Below are 21,427 nucleotides of genomic sequence, written 5' to 3' on the forward strand. Positions count from 1 at the left end.
TGAAGAAGATAGTGTAACTTCTATGCAACTATCTGTAGTTGCCTTAAAACTGTTCATATCTAGGGGCGTCTGGGTGGCTGAGTGGGTTAAAGCCTCTGCCTTTGGCTCAGGTCATGATCCCAGGGTCCTGGGATCGAGCCTCGCATCAGGCTCCCTGCTCAGCGGGGAGCCTGCTTCCTCCTCTCTCTCTCTCTGCCTACTTTTGATCTCTGTCTGTCAAATAAATAAATAAAATCTTTAAAAAATAAAAATAAAAAAAATAAAACTTAAAAAAAAAACTGTTCATATCTAAAGAACAATGCTCTCTCTTGCCCATCTGCAAATCAGGGATATAGATAAGGAATCTTGGTAATTCTCTCACTGAAGAAGTATGTTGTATAAAGTATAATGTTCTTTGTTCACTGATAAGGTTGTTTTTATTATAAATTTGTGTGATACTCTTCATGAATCTTTATTCAGTTATATCTTGAGTAATTCCATTCTTAAAGCAACCTGTTTTCTCATGGTCACTAAAAGCCGATGGACTTACAATATTCTTAATATATTAATCAGGTAATTGTCACAGCAATGAAATTAATTTAATTATCATTTCTAGCACATCATTAGGCTATCTACATGTCTTTGTTAACTTTTCCCTACTTTATTTGGAAGAACAATAGAATTTTTAATTCTGTGAAGTGTTCAAACAATTTCTTGATCATTTTGTCATCTATTCTTAGGATGCCCACTGCAGACATTAGTTTCTTTATAACCCTATTTAATTAGCCTTGATATCTAAAGAGAATAAATCATTGTATCAATGTGTGAGGGGTGTTCCAGAAATAAGGAACAATATACAAATTGGAGAAAAACTTCACCATTGTAACTAGGCTCTGCCAATTATGGTTTCCTTAACTGTAAAATAAGTCTAGAGCAAAAGAGTAAATGTGGTGGAGTGACTTATTGATATTTTTCATTCCATTATAATTATTATGGTTGGATTTTTTTCATTTTGATATTTATTGGGAAAATGTAAACTATGTCCAGTCCATCCCAGAAGGGAAGAGCAATGCTAGATTCTACAGAAATGTTATAATAAAATTCTTGTAGCTCTATTCTAGGTAGAACCAAAAGTAGTAAAGAAAATTTTGCTTTAAATACTCACATTTAGGGCCACCTTGGTGGCTCAGTCATTAAGCAGCTGCCTTCAGCTCAGATCACAGTCTCAGGGTCCTAGGATCGAGCCCCCCCGTCAGGCTCCCGAGCAAGGCTCAGGAGCAAGGTGGGAAGTCTGCTTCTCCCTTTCCCACTCCTCCTGCTTGTATTCCTTCTCTCTTTCTCTCCCTCTCTCTCTGTCAAATATATAAATTAAAAAATCTTTTAAAATTTTTAAAAAATATTGGGGCACCTGGGTGGCTCGGTGGGTTAAAGCCTCTGCCTTCCGCTCAGGTCATGATCCCAGCATCCCGGGATCCAGCCCCACATCGGGCTCTCTGCTTAGCAGGGAGCCTGCTTCCACCTCTCTCTCTATCTGCCTGCCTCTCTGCCTACTTGTGATCTCTGCCTGTCAAATAAATAAATAAAATCTTTTTTTAAAAATGTGGGGTTTTTTTGTCTGTTTGTTTGTTTTTAAACCTGTAAAGTAGGAAGAGGCGGGGAGGGTGGGGGGGGGAGGCAGGCTCCCGGCTAAGCAGAGAGCCCGATGCGGGGCTGGATCCCAGGACCCCGAGATCATGACCTGAGCCGAAGGCAGAGGCTTTAACCCACTCAGCCACCCAGGTGCCCCTAAAAAAATGTTTTTTAAATATTCACATTTATGTGATATAGAAGAGATAATAGTGGATCTTAGAAATATATAATAAAATTAATGAACTTTGTAAATGCAATTAACAAATCATTTAAAGCTAATTGTATATATTTAAAGTGTTTCTACTAACAGATATTCTTTTTATTAGTTAACAGGTTATCTATTTATGGAAATGTTCTCTAAGTACTGCCAATTATTAATAATTATATATACAAGAATGTTTTACTTTATTTGTAATAGATTTTCCTGAAACTTCAAATGATTTGCTTACTTTCCTAGACTTTACTATTCCTTTTTTATTGCAGCCCTTTGGAGTAAATCAGCCTGGACCTTATATCATGTATACAACTGTAGATGCAAATGGATATCTGAAAAATGGTTCAGGTAAGACTAGATACAATACACAAAAACACCTTTAATCAATATATTGGCAAGGTAAGCTGAATGACAAAAATTATCAGCATGTTTCACATGTTTTATAAAATCTTCACTTTTTCTATTATAGTCCCTGCATATCAGTAGATTACAAAAAGATCCTCATGACAAATATATTAACATTCATTCCTCATATATCCTTATTGTGATGGAGCCAAATCATTATCCTTATTTTTCAGTTGAAGTAACAGAGAGATTTGGAGAAATTACCGAGTTATCTTGTGCAAAGTATGAAGTGGTAAAGTAGTTAACAAAGCTATTTTTAGAAGTAAAAATTAGGAATCCAGTCTATGACTTAGACTAATTTTAGCTTTTTCATATGTGGAATAGAAAGTAGAATGTTACATAGAGGCTTTTAAGTGACTATAAAGAGAAACTTCTAGTTATATACCTGAATAAATAATAAAGGGAAATGCAATCAAAACAAAAAAGAAATAAGACTAAACAAAGGATGTCTGCTTTTGACAGATAGCCAGCTGACTGAGATGAGGTCCAAATCACAGTAGATAGAACTGTTCTAATTTCAACTCTCTAAGTAAGAAAAGGAACCCTAACATATCAATAGACTTCTTTGAGATTCCTAGAGTCCTAATCATGAAGAAATACCTGGGTGGCTCAGTGGTTTGGGCCTCTGCCTTCGGCTCAGGTCATGATCCCAGCGTCCTGGGATCGAGCCCCGCATCGGGCTCTCTGCTCAGCGGGGAGCCTGCTTCCTCCTCTCTCTCTGCCTGCCTCTCTGCCTACTTGTGATCTGTCTGTCAAATAAGTAAATAAAAAATTCAAAAAAAAAAAAATTTAAAAAAAAAAAAAAAAAAAAAGAAATATAAACAGAGTTAGTAACAGTAACTCCACTTTTATGTACTAAGAAGATAAAAAAAAAGGAAGAATTTATTATATGGGCATTCTCATTTTATATAATGGCCTAACATAAATATACCAGAGTGAATTTCCTTTTTAGCTAATTGTACACATTTAAGACTCTCAATCATAATACTGCTTCAGCACAGAAACACTCCATAAAACAAAAGCTGTTTAATTAAATTCAAGAAGAAATTGACAGACACAACTAAAATCAAACACTTTAATACACCATTGTTAATCAAGGAAACTTAAATAAGGATAAGAGAATTTGAACAAATTACTTATTATGTTTTTTTTTCTTTTTTTACTTATGTATGTTTTAATTCAGGTGCATATCAAACTACAAAAAAGTTTATGGGACTGGCTGGTTTTATCGGTTAATTTTTTTTTGAAGATTTTATTTATTTATTTGACAGAGATCACAACTAGGCAGAGAGGCAGGCAGAGAGAGAGGGGGAAGCAGGCTCCCTGCTGAGCAGAGAGCCTGATGTGGGGCTCCATTCTCGGACCCTGAGATCATGACCTGAGTGGAAGGCAGAGGCTTTAACCCACTGAGCCACCCAGGTGCCCCTACCGGTTAATGTTTTTTGAGTTTTAAATGTAGATAATTTCACTGCCAAGTAAGGTGTTCCAGAACACAAGAAAAAAATATGAAGTTACTTATTTAACGAAATAAGCATAACTTTGGCAAGGCCAGCATACCTAAAACCAAAAATTCACTGGTCAATTATTAATGAAAAATGCTAACTAAAATACTAACGATTTTAATTCATCTATTTTTTGAAAGAATTGCTTATTTAACATCATCAAGTAGGTAGTTATCTCCGAATGCACTAATGGTTTAAAATGGGGGAAAACTCTTCATTATCCTAACAGTAGATCAAAAAAATTTAAAGACCCACTTTCCTCTTTTTATTTTCATGCAATGATATATAAATTTTTCCATGTCTGTTTATATAGGCAATTTATTTGGGGATCATTTTGTATATTGATACAGTAACTACTCTGGACATGCCACTGTTATTTTTCTTTTCTTCAGTATAATATTATAAATTAACAGTAAAATCTTTGTGCATATATTTTTGTGCAATTAAATGAATAATTCTCACTCCGTAGGAAAAAAGCTAGAAGGATATTCATCAAATTGTTAACATTTATCTTGGGGATGCAAGATATTAAGAGATTCACTACCTACTAGATACATTAACTACTTACTACTTTTAATCCTTTTAAATTTAATTTTAAAAAAAATAAATTTTATAACAAATGAAATTATTTTAAAATATTCTTAAGTTAGATGTGGAAAATGTTTTTTAACTCTGTGAATGTTGATTCATTCAAAAATATATATTTAATGAATCTCTACTACAAACAGGCACTGATACCTGGTAGAATATCTTACTATGTGCTAAAAAGTCATTCAGGAGGACGCCTGGGTGGCTCAGTTAGTTAAGCAACTGCCTTTGGCTCAGGTCATGATCCCGGAGTACTGGGATGGAGTCCTGCATCGGGCTCCCAGCTCCTTGGGGAGTCTACTTCTCCCTCGAACCTTTTCCTCTCTCATGCTTTCTCTCACTGTCTCTCTCTCAAATAAATAAATAAAATCTTTAAAAAATAAATAAGTAAATAAAATAAAAACTTATTCAGTAATATTCAGTACCCATTGCTGTTTTTAAGTGAATGTATATTTCCTTAGCATGATTTCTTTTAGTCTATCCCAAAATAGTAATGGAACATTGGGTCTGTTCTTACTAAATTAAATATTTAAGAGTAATTAATTTTTTCCTTGAATTGGGGAAGGAACTTATGGGCATAAAAGAAAGAAGAAAATATCTACAGAAAAGATAAATGCAGTTGAATGCATAAATCAAATGACTGCATAAATTTTCATGGCAAAAAATCATAAAACTAAAAGGCATTAGCAATCTTGGAAACTCTAAATGTCCAGTAGAGAAATACTTAATAAATTATGCCATTTTAGAATAATAATTTCCAGCCTATGACATATTTTAAAATAATTTTTGATTCAACAAACAGATATTTATGATGTAATATTTGGCAGGGAGGCATATCCACATGTATAATCCAAATTATATGTGTCTTTTTAATTTTTTTTTAATTTATTTATTTGTTAGAGAGAGAGAGCGAGCGAGCACAGGCAGAGAGTGGTAGGCAGAGGCAGACAGAGAAGCAGGCTCCCCGCCGAGCAAGGAGCCCGACATGGGACTCGATCCCAGGACGCTGGGATCATGACCTGAGCCGAAGGCAGCCGCCCAACCAACTGAGCCACCCAGGCGTCCCTATATGTGTCTTTTTATAAGCATGCCTATGTGTAGGAAAAATAGAAAAACAAAAATGACACACAGAAACGTTACCATGATTATCTCTTGGTTGTGGGATTTTCCTCTCTGTTTTTTTTCATCGTTCCATTTTACTACACTGATCATATATTGCCTTTAAGAAATTAAGTAATAAGGACACCTGGGTGGCTCAGTGGGTTAAGCCTCTGCCTTAGGCTCAGGTCATGATCTCAGGGTCCTGGGATCGAGCTCCACATCGGGCTCTCTGCTCAGCAGGGAGCCTGCTTCCCTTCTCTCTGCCTGCCTCTCTGCCTACTTGTGATCTCTCTCTGTGTGTCAAATAAATAAAATCTTTTTTAAAAAAGAAAGAAATTAAGTAATAAATAATATTAAATATTTTAAATATTTCAAGCATGTGCTACATTTCATGCATAAATATATGTTCTAAACAGGGAAGTAGCACTTAATTCAATTGATTCAGGAAGTACTCTTATGAAACCCCCCCCTCCAAATCTGAAAGGGTGAAAATTCCTTGTTTAAATGCTAAGCATGTTGAAGTCTACAGAAATATTTCTTGTTTAAACCATACATACCTTCCAACCCATCTAGTCCCACTAGAGAACTTTCTGCTCTAGAAAGAGAATGACCACATATATGTACTTGAGAAGCTGCAACCCTGGTTTTCTTATAAAGTAACTAAGGTCGGTACTTATTAGTGGGATAAAACTAATTTGGTGTGGCTTATGACAAGGACTTTTTATTTAATAGAATGAAAGAGAACAATAGAAAATACCAGAGTATTTTCTCTGACCACATAGTAATGTTAAGTATTTATTGTCGGTGTAAAAAGTATGAAAGCCACAGCCAGAGACAATAATGTGCCTTAGTATTATTAAAAAAAAAGGCCTGCCTTAATCATACTTTCGCTTCCAGGGATCTTAGCATGGTTAATCAAATACTCTGTGATCTTTCTCCACTACCTAGCAATGTCTGAATAGCCAAATCTTGTTAAAGAGTTCCATTACAGAGTACTCATTAATTTTTAAATAACAATAGCTTCTGTAAGAGATTGCAAAAATTAAACTACATTTATCATGACAATTTTAGGAGCTAAACAACTCTGGTTTGGAATCTAGGATTTTGTTTACTGGTCTTGTAAATTAGCCAGAGATCTGTAATGATGATCCAGATTCCTTCAACAATATTTGATGAAAACTTAGTAGATTAGAGCATGGTAGCAAAATTGTATAAACTAGTCAGTTGTTGGTTATTTGTGAATAATAGCATTATCAGACCTAAGATTTTTTTTTTTACCCCTTAAATTACTTATTTAGTCCTGCTCTTTAAATCTAAAAGGAAATAACTTTCCCTTTAGTCCTCTGTGTTTACTATTTATTAACATGTCTGAGAAAAACATAAGTAACCCTTACTTTCTATGCACACTTCATCATATGCCTCAAATATAAGAGCAGTTAAAATGTATGTCATATTGACAGCACAGCATCTCAGAGGACAAAGAAGCATTTGTAATAACAAAATTCATATTGATGAATTCATATTCACATTAGATTATTATTCATATTCACATTATGTTATTGATGAAGATGATTTATTATAACACATAAGCACATTGCCTTTAATGTTAATTTATAACCCTTCAGATTTCTCCATTTGAACCAATAATTGTCACATCTTCCAATGTCAAAAACATTTTATCCTTTATGTTCATTTCTTACGTATATGTTTTCTGAAATTATCTTCAAAGTATAGTCATGTTCCATTTATCCACATGTCATTATCCATAAAAGAATATTTTTAGTCCCTAATAATTTTATTTTAACCACTAATCACATTTTAAATTCTCAAACTCATAGCTCAGCCAAAAATTTTAGTTTAAGCAATACTTAACTAAACAGTTACATTTTGTGTCAAAAATCATAATTCATAACAGAAAATGGAAAGAGTTGTTATGGCTTCCTGGAAATCCATATCATTCTCTCTGAAAGCATAAATTTTTGTAAGAAGAGTCATTCCCTTTCCTTAATCTCACATCAACTAAGGATCTGATGGGAATAGCCAAGCTGACAGAGATAAGGAGGGGGACTTGGCTAGTGATGATGCTTTTCTTTCACCAGAATGAGAGAAAAGAAAGAGGTGTGGGAAGATGTGGAATATCTGTAAGCAATAACTGAAGTACCCATTTGATATAATTATAAAAATTGAGTGACTGAATGATGAAATACAGAGAGTCTGTGAAACTGTAAGAAAGTTTGCAAATTATTCAACTGTTCAGCTATTAGAAATCCCATCTTTGCAAATGCAGATGAGTCAAAGTCATATTCTAGAAGAATAAAAAAAAAAACCCATAAATTGTAGTGTCAACAAAAACAAAAGTTTTGCCTCCTGAAATTCTATCTAGCTGATTTCTAGTACAGTATTATAGTCAATACAGATCCTAATACCAAAGGAAAAACCACCTAACAGCTTTGGAAACAGAAAGTGGGAGAAAGAATATACTTTGTCTGTTCTGTGGTCTTTGCTAGCAAATGTTTTGCCATCCCACAAGGTGTTGTAAATAATCCAACAAACTATGTCTACTGTGCACATAGATTTGGTACAAAGGAATTTGATTAAATTCTCATTCATTACGCAGTAATACCACTGATGTATTCCTTCTCATTGCTTTAGTCTTACTTAAAGACTTAACTATTTTCAATTGTCATGTTTTCCTCCAACCTCAGTTGTGCACAATACAAACCATGGAAAGCTACTATGTGCTGCAATAAAGGTTGAAATTCACAAATATATCATGTATACAATGCTGTAATATAGGAAATAATACACATTGAACAAACTCAGGAATGAAATAAAGTTCTTGAGATGATTTTCTTACACATGCTTAAATAAAACATTGCAGTGCAAAGAATTATTTACTATAAGTTGAGTCTAAAATTGAAATAGAAAACTGTTTGAAAACACTAGATTCTGCATCTTCTTAATTTTTCACCACTCCTTACCTTAAACTCAGTATCAGTTAAAATCAACTAAGTAAATTTAAAGAAGAGATGAGCTGATTTAATTATAAATATAACAATTTACTCAAGTATTTCCTTCTTTAGGCTAGCTCTACCTGACACAAATTCTAAATTGTTATTCTCTCATGTGCTTTTTCTGTTAATAGTCTGGACTTTCTAGACCGTGAATACAACAGGAGAATTAAAGACCACAAAAAACAAATACATGATATAGACCAGTAATAAGCTTGTACCCACTTAACATAATACCTCATAGCTCCCCATACTACTCCCACAAAGACCTAAATCATGGATCAATATTTTCTCATCTTTCCATAATCTCTGACATTGCTCATTCCAAATTTAGATAACACTTATCTGAACAGTTTGTTCTCAGTAACATCAGAGATTAGCTTCTATAAACTGTTGAAATCTCTTAGAAATCTTGTAGAAATTCATCTTTCTAAAACACAAGTGTGGGGTACCTGGGTGGCTCAGTCATTAAGCATCTGCCTTCAGCTCAAGTCATGATCCCAGGGTCCTGGGATCAAGCCCCACATTGGGCTCCCTGCTTGGCGGGAGGCCTGCTTCTCCCTCTCCCACTTTCCCTGCTTGAGTTCCCTCTCTCGCTGTGTCTCTGTCTATCAAATAAATAAAATCTTTTAAAAAATAGTAATAAATAAATAAAGCGCAAGTCTTTTTATATCCCTAAATAACTTCCTACTGCCTGAGAATCAAGGACTTCCATAACTGATCCTTCAATTACCTACCAGCCTTATCTTTCCCTATCCCCTTTATGCATCCTGCATATATCCAGCTTGATGTCCAGTATATCTAGCTTTTTCCACTTCTAAGAACAATGCCTTTGTTCACTCTTTCAATCTTTATACCTTCCCCATATTTTAGACACTGTCCCATTAGTTTTTCACTAACCCTCCTTCTAAAACTGGAGATAAACTCTCTTCCCACCAAATGTCAGTAGAACTTTATGGGTACCTTTCTTATGATACCTAACACACTCTACCTTATATCAGTAGTTATATATCTTGTCTTATCCCTCATGAGACAGTAGGATCACTGAAGACTGGTTTATACCTCATTTTGTCTTTATGTACTTCGTGCATTCTAGGACACCCAGGTGTTCATTGAAATGATTACATAAGATCAGCATAAGGACTTCTATTTCCTTAAACAAAAAAAAAAAAAAAAAAAAAAGATTTGAGACAAAAAACTTGAACAGAAAGTTAACCAAAATAGATCATAGTGACAGTTCATAACTGGTTGTAATCAGATTTCTTAATCTAATATAAAGTACTATAAATGTCATAAAAACTGAATTAAAATTAATAGATCTGTGGAGGTTTATTATTTTAAAGCCCCTACTTTGTGCTGGGCACAGAATATTGCAGACTACTGCAAAGTACTGCAGATTATTGCAGACTCACTGCATGTGATCTCATCGAAGTTCACAGTACCTTTGCATTGGCAGCCCTCATTCTATACCTGTGGATACTGAAGCTCTGAGAGCTCAAGTAATTTAGCTGTGTCAGTCAGCTGTTAACTGTAGACCTGGACTTAAGCTCAATACTCTCTAACTACAAAACCTACACATTCTTTTTTTTTTTTAAGTTTTTTTTAAGTTTATTAATTTATCTCTATACCCAACATGGGGCTCAAACTCAAAATCCTGAGATTGAGAGCCATGTGCTATTCCACCAGCCAGGTGCCCCAAAACGTGTACATTCTTAATATTACTGCAGTATTTTGCAATGTCATCTTGAAAAGCTTAGGATGTCCCAAGCTTTTAAGGGTTTCATTTCTATTTAAACCATGGTAACTGTGTAAAGTGAAATGATGACTAAATTTAACAAACATTAACTGTTGCTTTATGATTTTTCTGTTAATTTTTTATTACTTTAAGACTTTTATGCTTCATGATTTTTTTTTTTTTTTGTAATGATTTCAGAAACAGCATTTAGATAATGAGTACATCCCTTGACTTTCTGGGAAGTTGCTCATCCTACTTTCTTTTGTAATTGAGTGACAGGAAAAGAGTCTACTGACCCAGTGATTCTAACACACTGCTTGATGTTTGTTCCTGAGGGACATCATCATTATCTTTTATGTCCTTAGAATTTGAGGATACTCCTAAGTAATAATAATAGCCAACAGTTATTAGTACTTACTTTGACCAGGCACTGTGCAGCATATTGTACATGGATGGCCTCATTTATAACATTAGGTGTAAAATTTCCTGTCAGCTGTATATATTTCATCAAGTTTTTGAAACTTAAATACATGAGAATTTAAAAAGCACTCTAGTATCATAATAGTACATATATTGATACATAAGGAAGAATAGAAAATTTCTCAATTAAAACAAGGAAAACTTATGACCCTGGCATTCTGCTCTTGCATTTCTTTCTTCCTTGATTTAATGAACATCGATTTCCATTTTCCTAGTACATTCTGAAGAAGATAATAGATAAACCTTGAAACTGTTAGACTTTCTAACATTCTTCATTTAAGACCAAAGAAATTACATTTTCAACAATTAAGACTACATTTAAATTCAGGCATTTTAACTAAAGAATTAAAATGATTAAATTAAAATGTATGAACAGATTGTTTTATTAAATGTATCTTTTTGACTATATTGCTCTTGGTATCCTTAAAGCTTGTCCATGTAAGCAGAAGTACTTTTTAAAGTATTTCAGTAATAAATAGTATGGCCAGTTTTACTGTACAAAACAGAAATAACAGTTTAGTTATATTCAAAGTTTAGAAACAAAATGCTCACTCATTGGCTGAACACTAAGAACCAAATAGTATGCCCTGCCAAATGTTTTCATGTGGTTATTGTTATTCCTTTATGTTAAAGTAGGTAATAGGAAGTACTTATTCTTTAATCAATAAATATTTTAGAATTTCTTTTAGTGGTATCTGAATAATTTAATAGATTAGATAGAATGGGTGTTCATTATTAAAAGCTAAATTATCTTTTTCACCTAAGAAGATATCACTTACTACACTCAAGTACTTTAAGGAAGGAAATTTTAGTGGTCTGAAGGACTTCTTTGAATTGAAAACAGAAAGAAAACAATTCCATCACATTGGCAGACTTAGGCTTAGTTCTCAGATTCAATAACTAAATATTAAGAACAAAAAAGATACAGATTCAAACCTTGTAATGATTTTTTTATATGTCTGCTATTGCTTCACAAGCTAATTGATATTCTTTAATGTTCTTCTAGCATTAATTCTTCTCATTCTCTACCCTGTGAATGAGTAGTTATTTCAAAGGCTGCTATGCAGTTGTAACTATTAAATGAAATATAATAGAAAGCACTTAGATACAGGTATTGCCTCAGGCAGAAATCCTAAATTATGTGGCAGTGCTCAACAGCAGAAAGAAAAATAGTTCAAAATTGACTAAAACTTGGATAGATAATTCTTCAAAAAAAAAAAAAAATACCAGTGAAAAATAATACATGAAAAGGGGGGCACCTGGCTAGCTCAGTCAGGCAGGAAGGGCATTGATGTGGTTGGGAGCTGAAAGAATGTGGAGGACTGTGGGAGGAAGGGACATAGCAGATTCAAAAAAGGGAAAGAAACAGATCCTCACACCAAGCACTCCAGGCATGGGGAACCCACATAAGGAATACTAATCCCCATAACATATGGCTTTGAAAACCAGAGGAGCATAATTTCATAAATTCTTGTAGTCAGCGGGGCTTAACATCTAGAAATTTTAAAAATCAGCCCGTTCAGCTCTGGCAGAGCCAGAAGGGCAATGGGAAATTGAGTCTCCCTTGAAGAGAGAACACAAACAATCCAAGGAGATATAGCATAGAAGCAAGTTTGGAAAAATGCCAAAAGTACAAAGGAGGAAGGTTTGTTTACTAATCTCAGAGCTTGAGCTGGAGGGGCAGGTCATGATCTCAGGATCATGGGATCAAACCCCACATGGGGCTCTGTGCTCAGAACAGAGTTGGCTTGATATACTTTCCCTCTGCCCCCCCTCCCCCCCCCCACTCATGGATACACTCTCTCTCTGTCTCTCTCTCTCTCAAATAAATAAACAAATCTTAAGTTGACTCCTACCTCTGGGAGGAAAGATAACCACACGTACCAGTCCAACTGCAGCCCAAGCAGTGGGCTGGAGCAGACAGGCTTTGACTACAGGCCCTGCCTACCACCCAAAGCTTCTCAGGGGACAACACATGGGCAGTTGTGAAAACTGCCCAGTTGACAAAACTGGGCAGTTTTCTGCTACTGCATCTCTGGCAAACACCTGCTGTGACTCAACTCAAGCCCAAGGCAACCCCAAACTGACCCACTAACAACACAGGGATCAAAACCTGCACAGAGGCAAAAAACAAACAAACAAACAAACAAACAAACAAAAAAAAAACAGTGAAAGACGACTGGACTGAAAGCAAATGTATCTCAGCTACAACAGTAGGAGGCACACAACACACACAGTAGTACACACCCCTGAAGTTCCAGGTTCTGGTGAACAAGGGACATTGCAATGCAGGGCATTACAGGATTTCTTCTACATAAGGCCACTACTTTCAAGAGCAGGAGATGTAGCTGACTTTGCTAACACATAAATACAGAGAATTGCACCAAATAAGGAGACAGAAGAATATATCCCAGATGAGAAAACAGGACGAAAATCACAGCAAAAGACCTGAACAAAATGGAGATAAGTTATATGCCTGATAGATAATTTAAAGTAATGTCTTAAAGATACTTGCTGAACTTGAGAAAAGAGTGGAGGACCTCAGTGAGACCCTTAACAAAGAGATTAAAAAAAAAAAATGAAAAAGAACCAATCAAAGATGAAGAACTCAAGAACTGAAATGAAAAATACACTATATGGAATGAAAGAGAAGAAGAATGGATCAGTGACCTAGAGGACAGAGTAGTGGAAAGCAAGCAAGCTGAACAGGAGAGAGAAAAAATAATAATAATAAATTAAAATAGACTTAGGGAACTCCGAGACATCACAAAGAGTAATAACATTCACAAAAGGAGAAGAGAAAGAAAAGGGGACAGAAAACGTATTTGAAGAAATAATAGCTGAAAACGTCCTGAATCTGGGGACAGGAGCAAATGCATATCCATAAGACAGAGTGCCCCCAACAAAATCAACCCAAGGGCATCCCCACTAAGACATACAGTAGTTAAAATGGCAAAGAGTAGTTAAAAAGAGAGAATTTTAAAAGCACAAAGGGGAAAGAAAACAGTTACAAGGCAAACCACATAAGTCTATCAGCTGATTTTACAACAGAAATTTTGCAGGCCAAAAGGGAGTAGCATGATATATTAAAAGTGCTGAGAGAAAAATCCAGCAAGGGATTTCCAGACAAACGAAAGTTAAAGGAATTTATAACGACTAAACCAGCTCTACAAAAAAAGGTGAAAGGGTACTCTTTAAGTGGGAAGGAAAGTAGGAGTAAGAAAAGTAAAGGAAGCACAAAAGCAGTAAAATCAACTATATCTATAAAAATCAGCCAAAGGTTTTACAGAATAAAAGAATCTAAAGTATGCCACCATATACCTAAAACTTAAGGAGAGAGGAGTAGAAAACGGATTCGAATGTAAGTGACCACTAACTTAATATAGTATGATACATACGAAAGGTGTTATAGACAAACCTAATGGTAACCACAAATCAAAAACCAGGGATATGCAAAAAAATACAGAGAAAGGAATCCAAGTATATCACTAAAGAAAACCAACAAACCATGAGAGAAGAGGGCAAGAGAAAAAAAGAACACAGAAGAACTGCAAGAACAACCATTAAGCAAATAACAAAATAGCAATAAGTACATACTTATCAATAATTAGTTTGAATGTAAATGGACTAAACGCTCCAAAAGACAAAGGGTGACAGAAAGTATAAAAAAGCAAGACCCCCCCCAAAAAAAGGCAAGACCCATCTATATACTGCCTACAAGATACTCAATACAGACCTAAAGACATGTGAAGATTGAAAGTGAAGGGATGGAAGAGCTTTTATCATGCAAATGAAAGTGAAAATAAAGCCAGGGTAGCAATAACTTATATCAGACAAAGCAGATTCAAAAAGATTGAAGTCATACCATGCATCTTTTCTAACCACAGCACTATGAAACTGGAAATCGACCACAAGAAAAAAATCTAAAAGAACACAAATCCACGGAGGTTAAATAACATGCTAATAAACAATGAATGGGTCAACCAAGAAATAAAAGAGGAAATCAAACATACATGGAGAGAAATGAAAATGAAAACACAGTAGTCCAATCTTTGGATGCAGCGAAAGCTCTTCTAAGAGGGAAGTTTATAGCAATACAGTCCTACCTCTAGAAACAAGAAAAATCTTAAGTAAACAACCCAACATTAACATAGGAGCTAGAAAAAAAAGACAAAACCCAAAATTAGGAGAAGGAAAGAAATAAGAAATATTAGAGCAGAATAAGAATAAACAGAATAAGCAAAATAAAAACTAAAAATAAAATAGAACATCAATGAAAATCAGGAACTGGTACTTCAAAAAGATCAACAAAATGATAAGCATTTAGCCATACTCATCAAAAATAGAGAGGAGGGGGGACTCAAATAAACAAAATCAGAAATTTAAAAAGAAGAAATAATAACCAATACCACAGAAATACAAAGGATTATAATAGAATATTATGAAAAGTTATGTAACAAACTGGACAACCTAGAAGAAATAGATAAATTCCTAGAAACATATAACCTCCCAAATCTGAAAAAGGAAGATACAGAAAATTTGAAAACAGACCAATTACCCGCAATGAAATTGAATCAGTATTCAAAACTCCCAACAAACAGAAGTCCATGAACAGAAAGCTTCACAGGTGAATTCTACCAAACAGTTAAAGAAGAGTTAATCCTTGTTCTTAATCTATTCCCAAAAAAGAAGGGGTAGGGAAGCTTCCAAAATCATTCTATGAGGACAGGATTACCCTGACACCAAAACCAGATAAAGGCAGTACAAAAAAAGAGATCTACAGTCCAATATCTTTAATGAACACAAATACAAAAATCCTCAACAAAAGGGGTGCCTCAGTGGCTCAGTCAGTTAAGCCTCTGCCTTTGGCTCAAGTCATGATCCAGGGCTCCTTTGATCAAGCCCCACATCAGGCTCCCTGTTCCATGGGAGGCCTGCTTCTCTCTCTCTCTCTCTATCTGTCAAATAAATAAATAAATAAATTTTTTACTAAATTTTAAATCCTCAACAAAATATTAGTGAACTGAATCTAACGAGACATTAAAAAATCATAAACCACAATGAAGTGGGATCTAGTGGTCCAAGAATGGTTTAATATTCACAACTAAATCAGTATGACCCGTCACATCATCAAGAGAAAGAATAAAAACCATGTGGTCATTTCAGTAGATGCAGAAAAAGAATTTGACAAAGTACAACATCCATTCATGATAAAGGCCCTCAACAATGTAGGGTTAGAGGGAATATACCTCAACATAATAAAGGCCATATATGAACAACCTACAGTAAACATCATACTCAGTGGGGGAAAATCAGAACCTTTTCCCCTAAGATCAGGAACAAGAAAAGTATGTGCACTCTCCCCACTTTTATTCAACATAGTACTGGAAATTCTAGGCACACCAATAAGATAAGAAAAAGAAAAGCCATCCAAATTAGTAAGGAAGAAGTGAAATTTTCACTATTTGCAGATGACTTGATACTTTATATAGAAAACCCTAAAGACTCCACCAAAAAACTACTAAAGTTGATAAATCAATTCAATAAGGTGACACAGTGCAGAATCAGTGTATAGAAATCTGTTGCATTTCCATTCACTAATAATGAAGTAGAAAGAGAAATTAAGAATACAATCCCGTTGGGGTGCCTGGGTGGCTTAGTGGGTTGAGTCCCTGCCTTGGGTTCAGGTCGTGATCCCAAGGTCCTGGGATGGAGCCTCCATCGGGCTCTGCTCAGCAGGGAGCCTGCTTCCCCCTCTATCTCTGCCTACCTCTCTGCCTGCTTGTGATCTCTCTCTCTGTCAAATAAATGGATAAAATCTTTAAAAAAAAATACAATTCCATTTATAATTTCACCAAAAATAATAAAAAAGCTAGGAACAAATTTAAGGAGATAAAAGACCTGTACTCTGGAAACTATAAAACACTAGTGAAAGAAATTGTATATGACACAAACAAGTGGAAAGATAATCCATGCTCATGGATTGGAAGAACCAATATTGTTAAAATGTCCATTGTATCCAGTGCATTCCACAGATTTAATGCAACCCCTATCAAAATACCAACAGCATTTTTCACAGAACTACAACAAAGAATCCTAAAATTTGGAATCACAAAAGATCCCAAATTGCCAAAGCAATCTTCAAAAAGAAGAATAAAACTGGAGGTATCACAATTCCAGATTTCAAGATACACTACTTACTACAAACCTGTAGTGTTCTAAATAGTATGGTACTAGCATAAAAATAGACATATAAGCCAATGAAAGAAAATACAGAGCCCAGAAATAAACCCACAATTATATGGTCAATTAATCTTCTACAAAGGCAGCAAGAATATGTAAAGGGGAAGACAGTCTCTTCAACAAATGGTATTGAGAAAACTGGACAGCAACATGCAAAAGAATGAAACTGGACCACTTACTTACACTGTACACAAAAATAAACTCAAATTGGATTAAGGACCTAAATTTGAGGCCTAAAACCAAAAAAATCCTAGAAGAGGGCATAGGCAGTAATTTCTGACGTTGGCCATAGCAACATTTTTCTTGAGATGTCTCTTGAGGCAAGGGAAACAAAAACAAAAATAAACTATTGGGACATCAAAATAAAAACTGCACAGCAAAGGAAACAGTCATCTGCGATGTGAATTTTACCACAAATAAAAATAAATATTAAAAGCCCTAAGAAAATATTTGAGGATCTTTCTGAGAAAACTCTTGTCACATTTAAAAATGTAATTGTTTAACACATAAATCATGAGCCTTTTCATTCCCAGTAAAATGTTATCATGACTTTGACAGCTAAAGCCTGTCAATCACACCTATACCAACCCTACCAAAGATTTACCCATACCAACCAGCTGCCATCACAAAAATTTCACAACTTTATGGTCTCGCAGACTGAAAGTCTGGCAGTCATTAGTTCCCTTAGCCACTCCAGCAGGCACTTTAAAACTATATTACTTTACAAATTCAGTCTTTTCTAAGGTATATATCATCTTTGTCCCCCTAAACGCTATGACTGAGAGTCAACAAATTCAACAATTTAGCTAATTGTGCTTTGATAGCTTCTAGTTTGTTCACATTTGTTTATACTTCTATTACAGCTTTTTTATTTCTTTACTTTTTTGACTGTTCTTAAAGGAGGTATGCACACACTCATTGCTTATGCCAAGTAGTGTAAAAGTACAGTAAAGTTTAGTGATAACTGACAGGGAGAGAAACAGCGGAATACCTGGCCCCCGGTCCTCTCACTGTCTTGCAGTAAGACAAACCTGAATCAACTGTAATGGGATGCACCATGGAGAATGCTCCAAGAGAAGATAAAATATCCAGGAAATGTATTTTATACAAATGTTAGAAGAAAATGAGGAATGTCTAGATGAAAAAAGAATTTCCTGGTTAAGGAAAATGACCTTGTTTGAAAGGAAGAGCTACGAGCTGGAGCTGGAACTAAGCTTCAGTTATTAGCTTGTCCTTTTATTGATCAAACTCAGACCTGCTGAGCCAGCTCCTTGCAGTCAAAAGTCAAAAGGTAGGAGAAAATGAACCCAGGACCATCCAAATTTGCCTCTCCTATCTTCCCCTTAAATTATAAGCTCTTCAATTTTCAAATCTTTTCCTAATTCATCTTTCTGTTTGCAGTGCCAAAAGTGTCTGGCAAATAACATTATTGTTTAGATAAGCAGGTAGAAAGGGGGAATCCTAACTAAATATTCATGAGTTTTATAATATTTGTGAATTTTATAGACTATGTCAGAATTTCTCAAATTACCACTATTGACATTGTGGGCCACATAATTTTTTGTTGTGAGTTTTGTTCTGTTTATTATAGGATGCTTAGCAGCCTCTCTGGCCTTTATCCATTAGGTGCCACTACCACCCTCCAGTCATGACAATCAAAAATGTCTCCAAAGAACAACAAAGTTAGAAGAATAACACTTTTCAATTTAAAGCTATATTATAAAGTTATACTATACCATAAAAACCTATATTATAAAGTTATAATATACCATAATATAATATATATTATATATATTATATACCATAAAACCTATATTATAAAGTTATGATATACCATAAAGATGTGGTGTATTATAGTATAATATACCATAAAAAACATAAAACTAGAAGAAAACAGGAAGAAAGCTTTGTCATGGGTCTCGGAAATTATTTTTTGGGTATGACACCTAAAGTACAAGCAACAAGATTAAAATTAAACAAAATAAAAGTAGGACTGCATTAAACTAAAAAGCTTCTGCACATTAAAAGTGATCAACAAAATGAAAAGAATGGGAATAGGAAAAAAATATTTGCAAGCCATGTATCTGTTAAGATACCAGAATGGGAAAAAAATGTTTGCAAACCATTTATCTGCTAAGGGGTTATTATCCAAATTATATAAAGAATTCATACAACTCAATAACAAAATAACAAGTAGCCCAATTTAAATATGGACAATGAACCTGAATAGACATTTTTCAAAAAAACTATACTAATGGCTAACAGGTACATGACTAATCATCAGGAAATGCAAATCAAAACCACAATGAGATATCACCTCATGCCTGTTAGAATGGCCATCATCAAAATGATAAGAGATAACAAATGTGGTAAGGATATAGAGAAAAGGGATACCTTTTGCCTTGTTGGTAGCACTGTAAATTGGTACAGCCACTACGAAAAACAGTGTAGAGCCTCCTCAAAAAAATTAAAAGTAGAACTACTATATGATCCAGAAGTCCCACTTCTGGAAATGCCTGAAGGAAATTAAAACACTATGTCAAAGAGATATTTGCCCCCCATGTTTATAGCAGCATTATTTACAGTAACCAAGACATGGGAACAACCTAGGTGTCCATCAACAGGTAATAGATAAAGAAGTTGTGGTATGTGTGTATATATACATACATATACACACTCACACACAATTGAATATTATTCAGCCATAAAAAAGAAGGAAATCCATCATTTGTGACAACACAGATAGACCTTGACGGCATTATGCTAAGTGAAGTCAGACAGAAAGACAAATACTGTATGATCTCACTTATAGGTGGAATCTTAAAAAAACAAACAACAACAACAAAAAATAAAACCTCATGGGAAAAGAGGTTAGATTTATAGTTACCAGGCTTGGGGGAGGGAGAGGTGAAGGAATGTGATCAAAATGTGTATAAACTTCCAGTCGTAATTAAGTGCTAGGGATGTAATATACAACATGATTACTATAACACTGCTGTATGGTATATTTGAAAGTTGTTAAGAGATTAGATCCTAAGAGTTCACATCACAAGAAAAAAGTTTTTCTTACCTTTTTCTTTTTGTATTTATTTGAGATGATGTTAACTGAACTTACTGTGGTAATCATTTCACAATTTATGTATGTCAGATTATTGTGCTATACACCTTATATGGTACCCTGTATCAATTATAGCTCAATAAAACTGAAGGGATGGGAGGAAATGTCTCCAGACATGATCTTTCTACCTAGTGCCCAGGGTTTTTAGTTATATTTAGCAGGAAGAATTGGGAAGTATGAATCTACTGTATTATCTTCCCAGAAGTGAAAGGTCAGCCTGAATGATTTTGATCCAGAAGGAATGGGAGAAACTTACAGGCCTGTAAGTTTTGCACTTATAAGTTTGACTGTACCAGTTCCTGTTGCCACCATTGAGGTTTAGTTTCTCAAATAAGGAAAGGCAGTGATAGATACAGGAGGTGGGAGCAGGGTAGGGGGTGTACAATAGCCTCAAACTTGTGTGTCTTAATCTTACTTTGATGACACAACAGACTTGATTTCTACAATATCTTTCACTTTTTAAGCTTCTGAAATAAAAGTAAATACAGTCATCTGTCAAGTAAAACTTAATTTATGTAATGCTACCAAGCAATTTATTTATTGATTGTTTTGTCTCATTCGTGTATTTGAGAGGCAGAACATGGTAATATATAAGAGTAATGTATCATGGAGCCAAAAATGAAGGAATTTCTGATTAATGAGCTATAGTACTCAGATGTTACAGTGTTTGATTAGTTTCATCTGAAATCCACCAATTGTGTAGAGGACTGTTTGGGATTACAATTAATTAGTCTTGTTTTATTATGCACAGTACTAAAAAATGCATCTGGTTTATTTTCTAGGATGTACTTTCAAAGCAGAATGTTTTAACATCATCATCCTTACATATTATATTAACTCAGTAAGGTAGAAAAGATTAATATGAGCATAGTACAATTTCTAGGTAATTACCTAGGATGAAAAACAAATATCTTTATGTGTGTGTGTGTGTACCTCTATCCATTGATACTTGTGACAATATAGTGTATTATTAACAACAGAAATTATTTTAGCAGTTAAAATGGAAAAAAATGCAATGTCTATGTGGAAAATACCTAGGAAAAGATATATACTATTTTATTGTTAAGCATGTGTCAGGCATCAAAGTATTTTCTCATTCTTTTCACATTAACTAGAGTTTTCTCATTAGTTACATTGTTTTAAGTTGAAATAAAATGGTTTTGACTATAAGGCAGGTTACCAATATGTAAATTGCACCTCTCTTTCTGTTGGTTTTTAGCATAGTGATTGAAACTCCACTGTAGTTTACACAGTAGATCAGAACTATACCATTAAATCCATCAATCTTATCTATAACAGAAAAAATACAACATTCTTAAAATCCAGCAGTGCCCAATAAGAAAAATGTCAGCACCAACAAGCTGTACACATTAAAAGGATCATTTTAAGAAATCTGAAATAGGGGCACCTGGGTGGCTTAGT

The 21,427-nt window shown here is 34.6% G+C and overlaps 1 protein-coding gene across 1 annotated transcript in view; it reads left to right on the forward strand.

The window, feature by feature from the left end:
- ITFG1 (integrin alpha FG-GAP repeat containing 1) overlaps nucleotides 1–21,427 on the forward strand; it is a 316,107-nt gene that overhangs the window by 250,158 nt on the left and 44,522 nt on the right. Inside the window, exon 14 of the mRNA XM_080828159.1 lies at nucleotides 2,092–2,170. Within this exon, the coding sequence (XP_080684285.1) occupies nucleotides 2,092–2,170 (79 nt within the window). The remainder of the gene's footprint in view (nucleotides 1–2,091; nucleotides 2,171–21,427) is intronic.

The sequence above is a fragment of the Martes martes genome (genome assembly GCF_963455335.1).
Source record: "Martes martes genome assembly, chromosome: 17".
Classification (NCBI taxonomy): Eukaryota; Metazoa; Chordata; class Mammalia; order Carnivora; family Mustelidae; genus Martes; species Martes martes.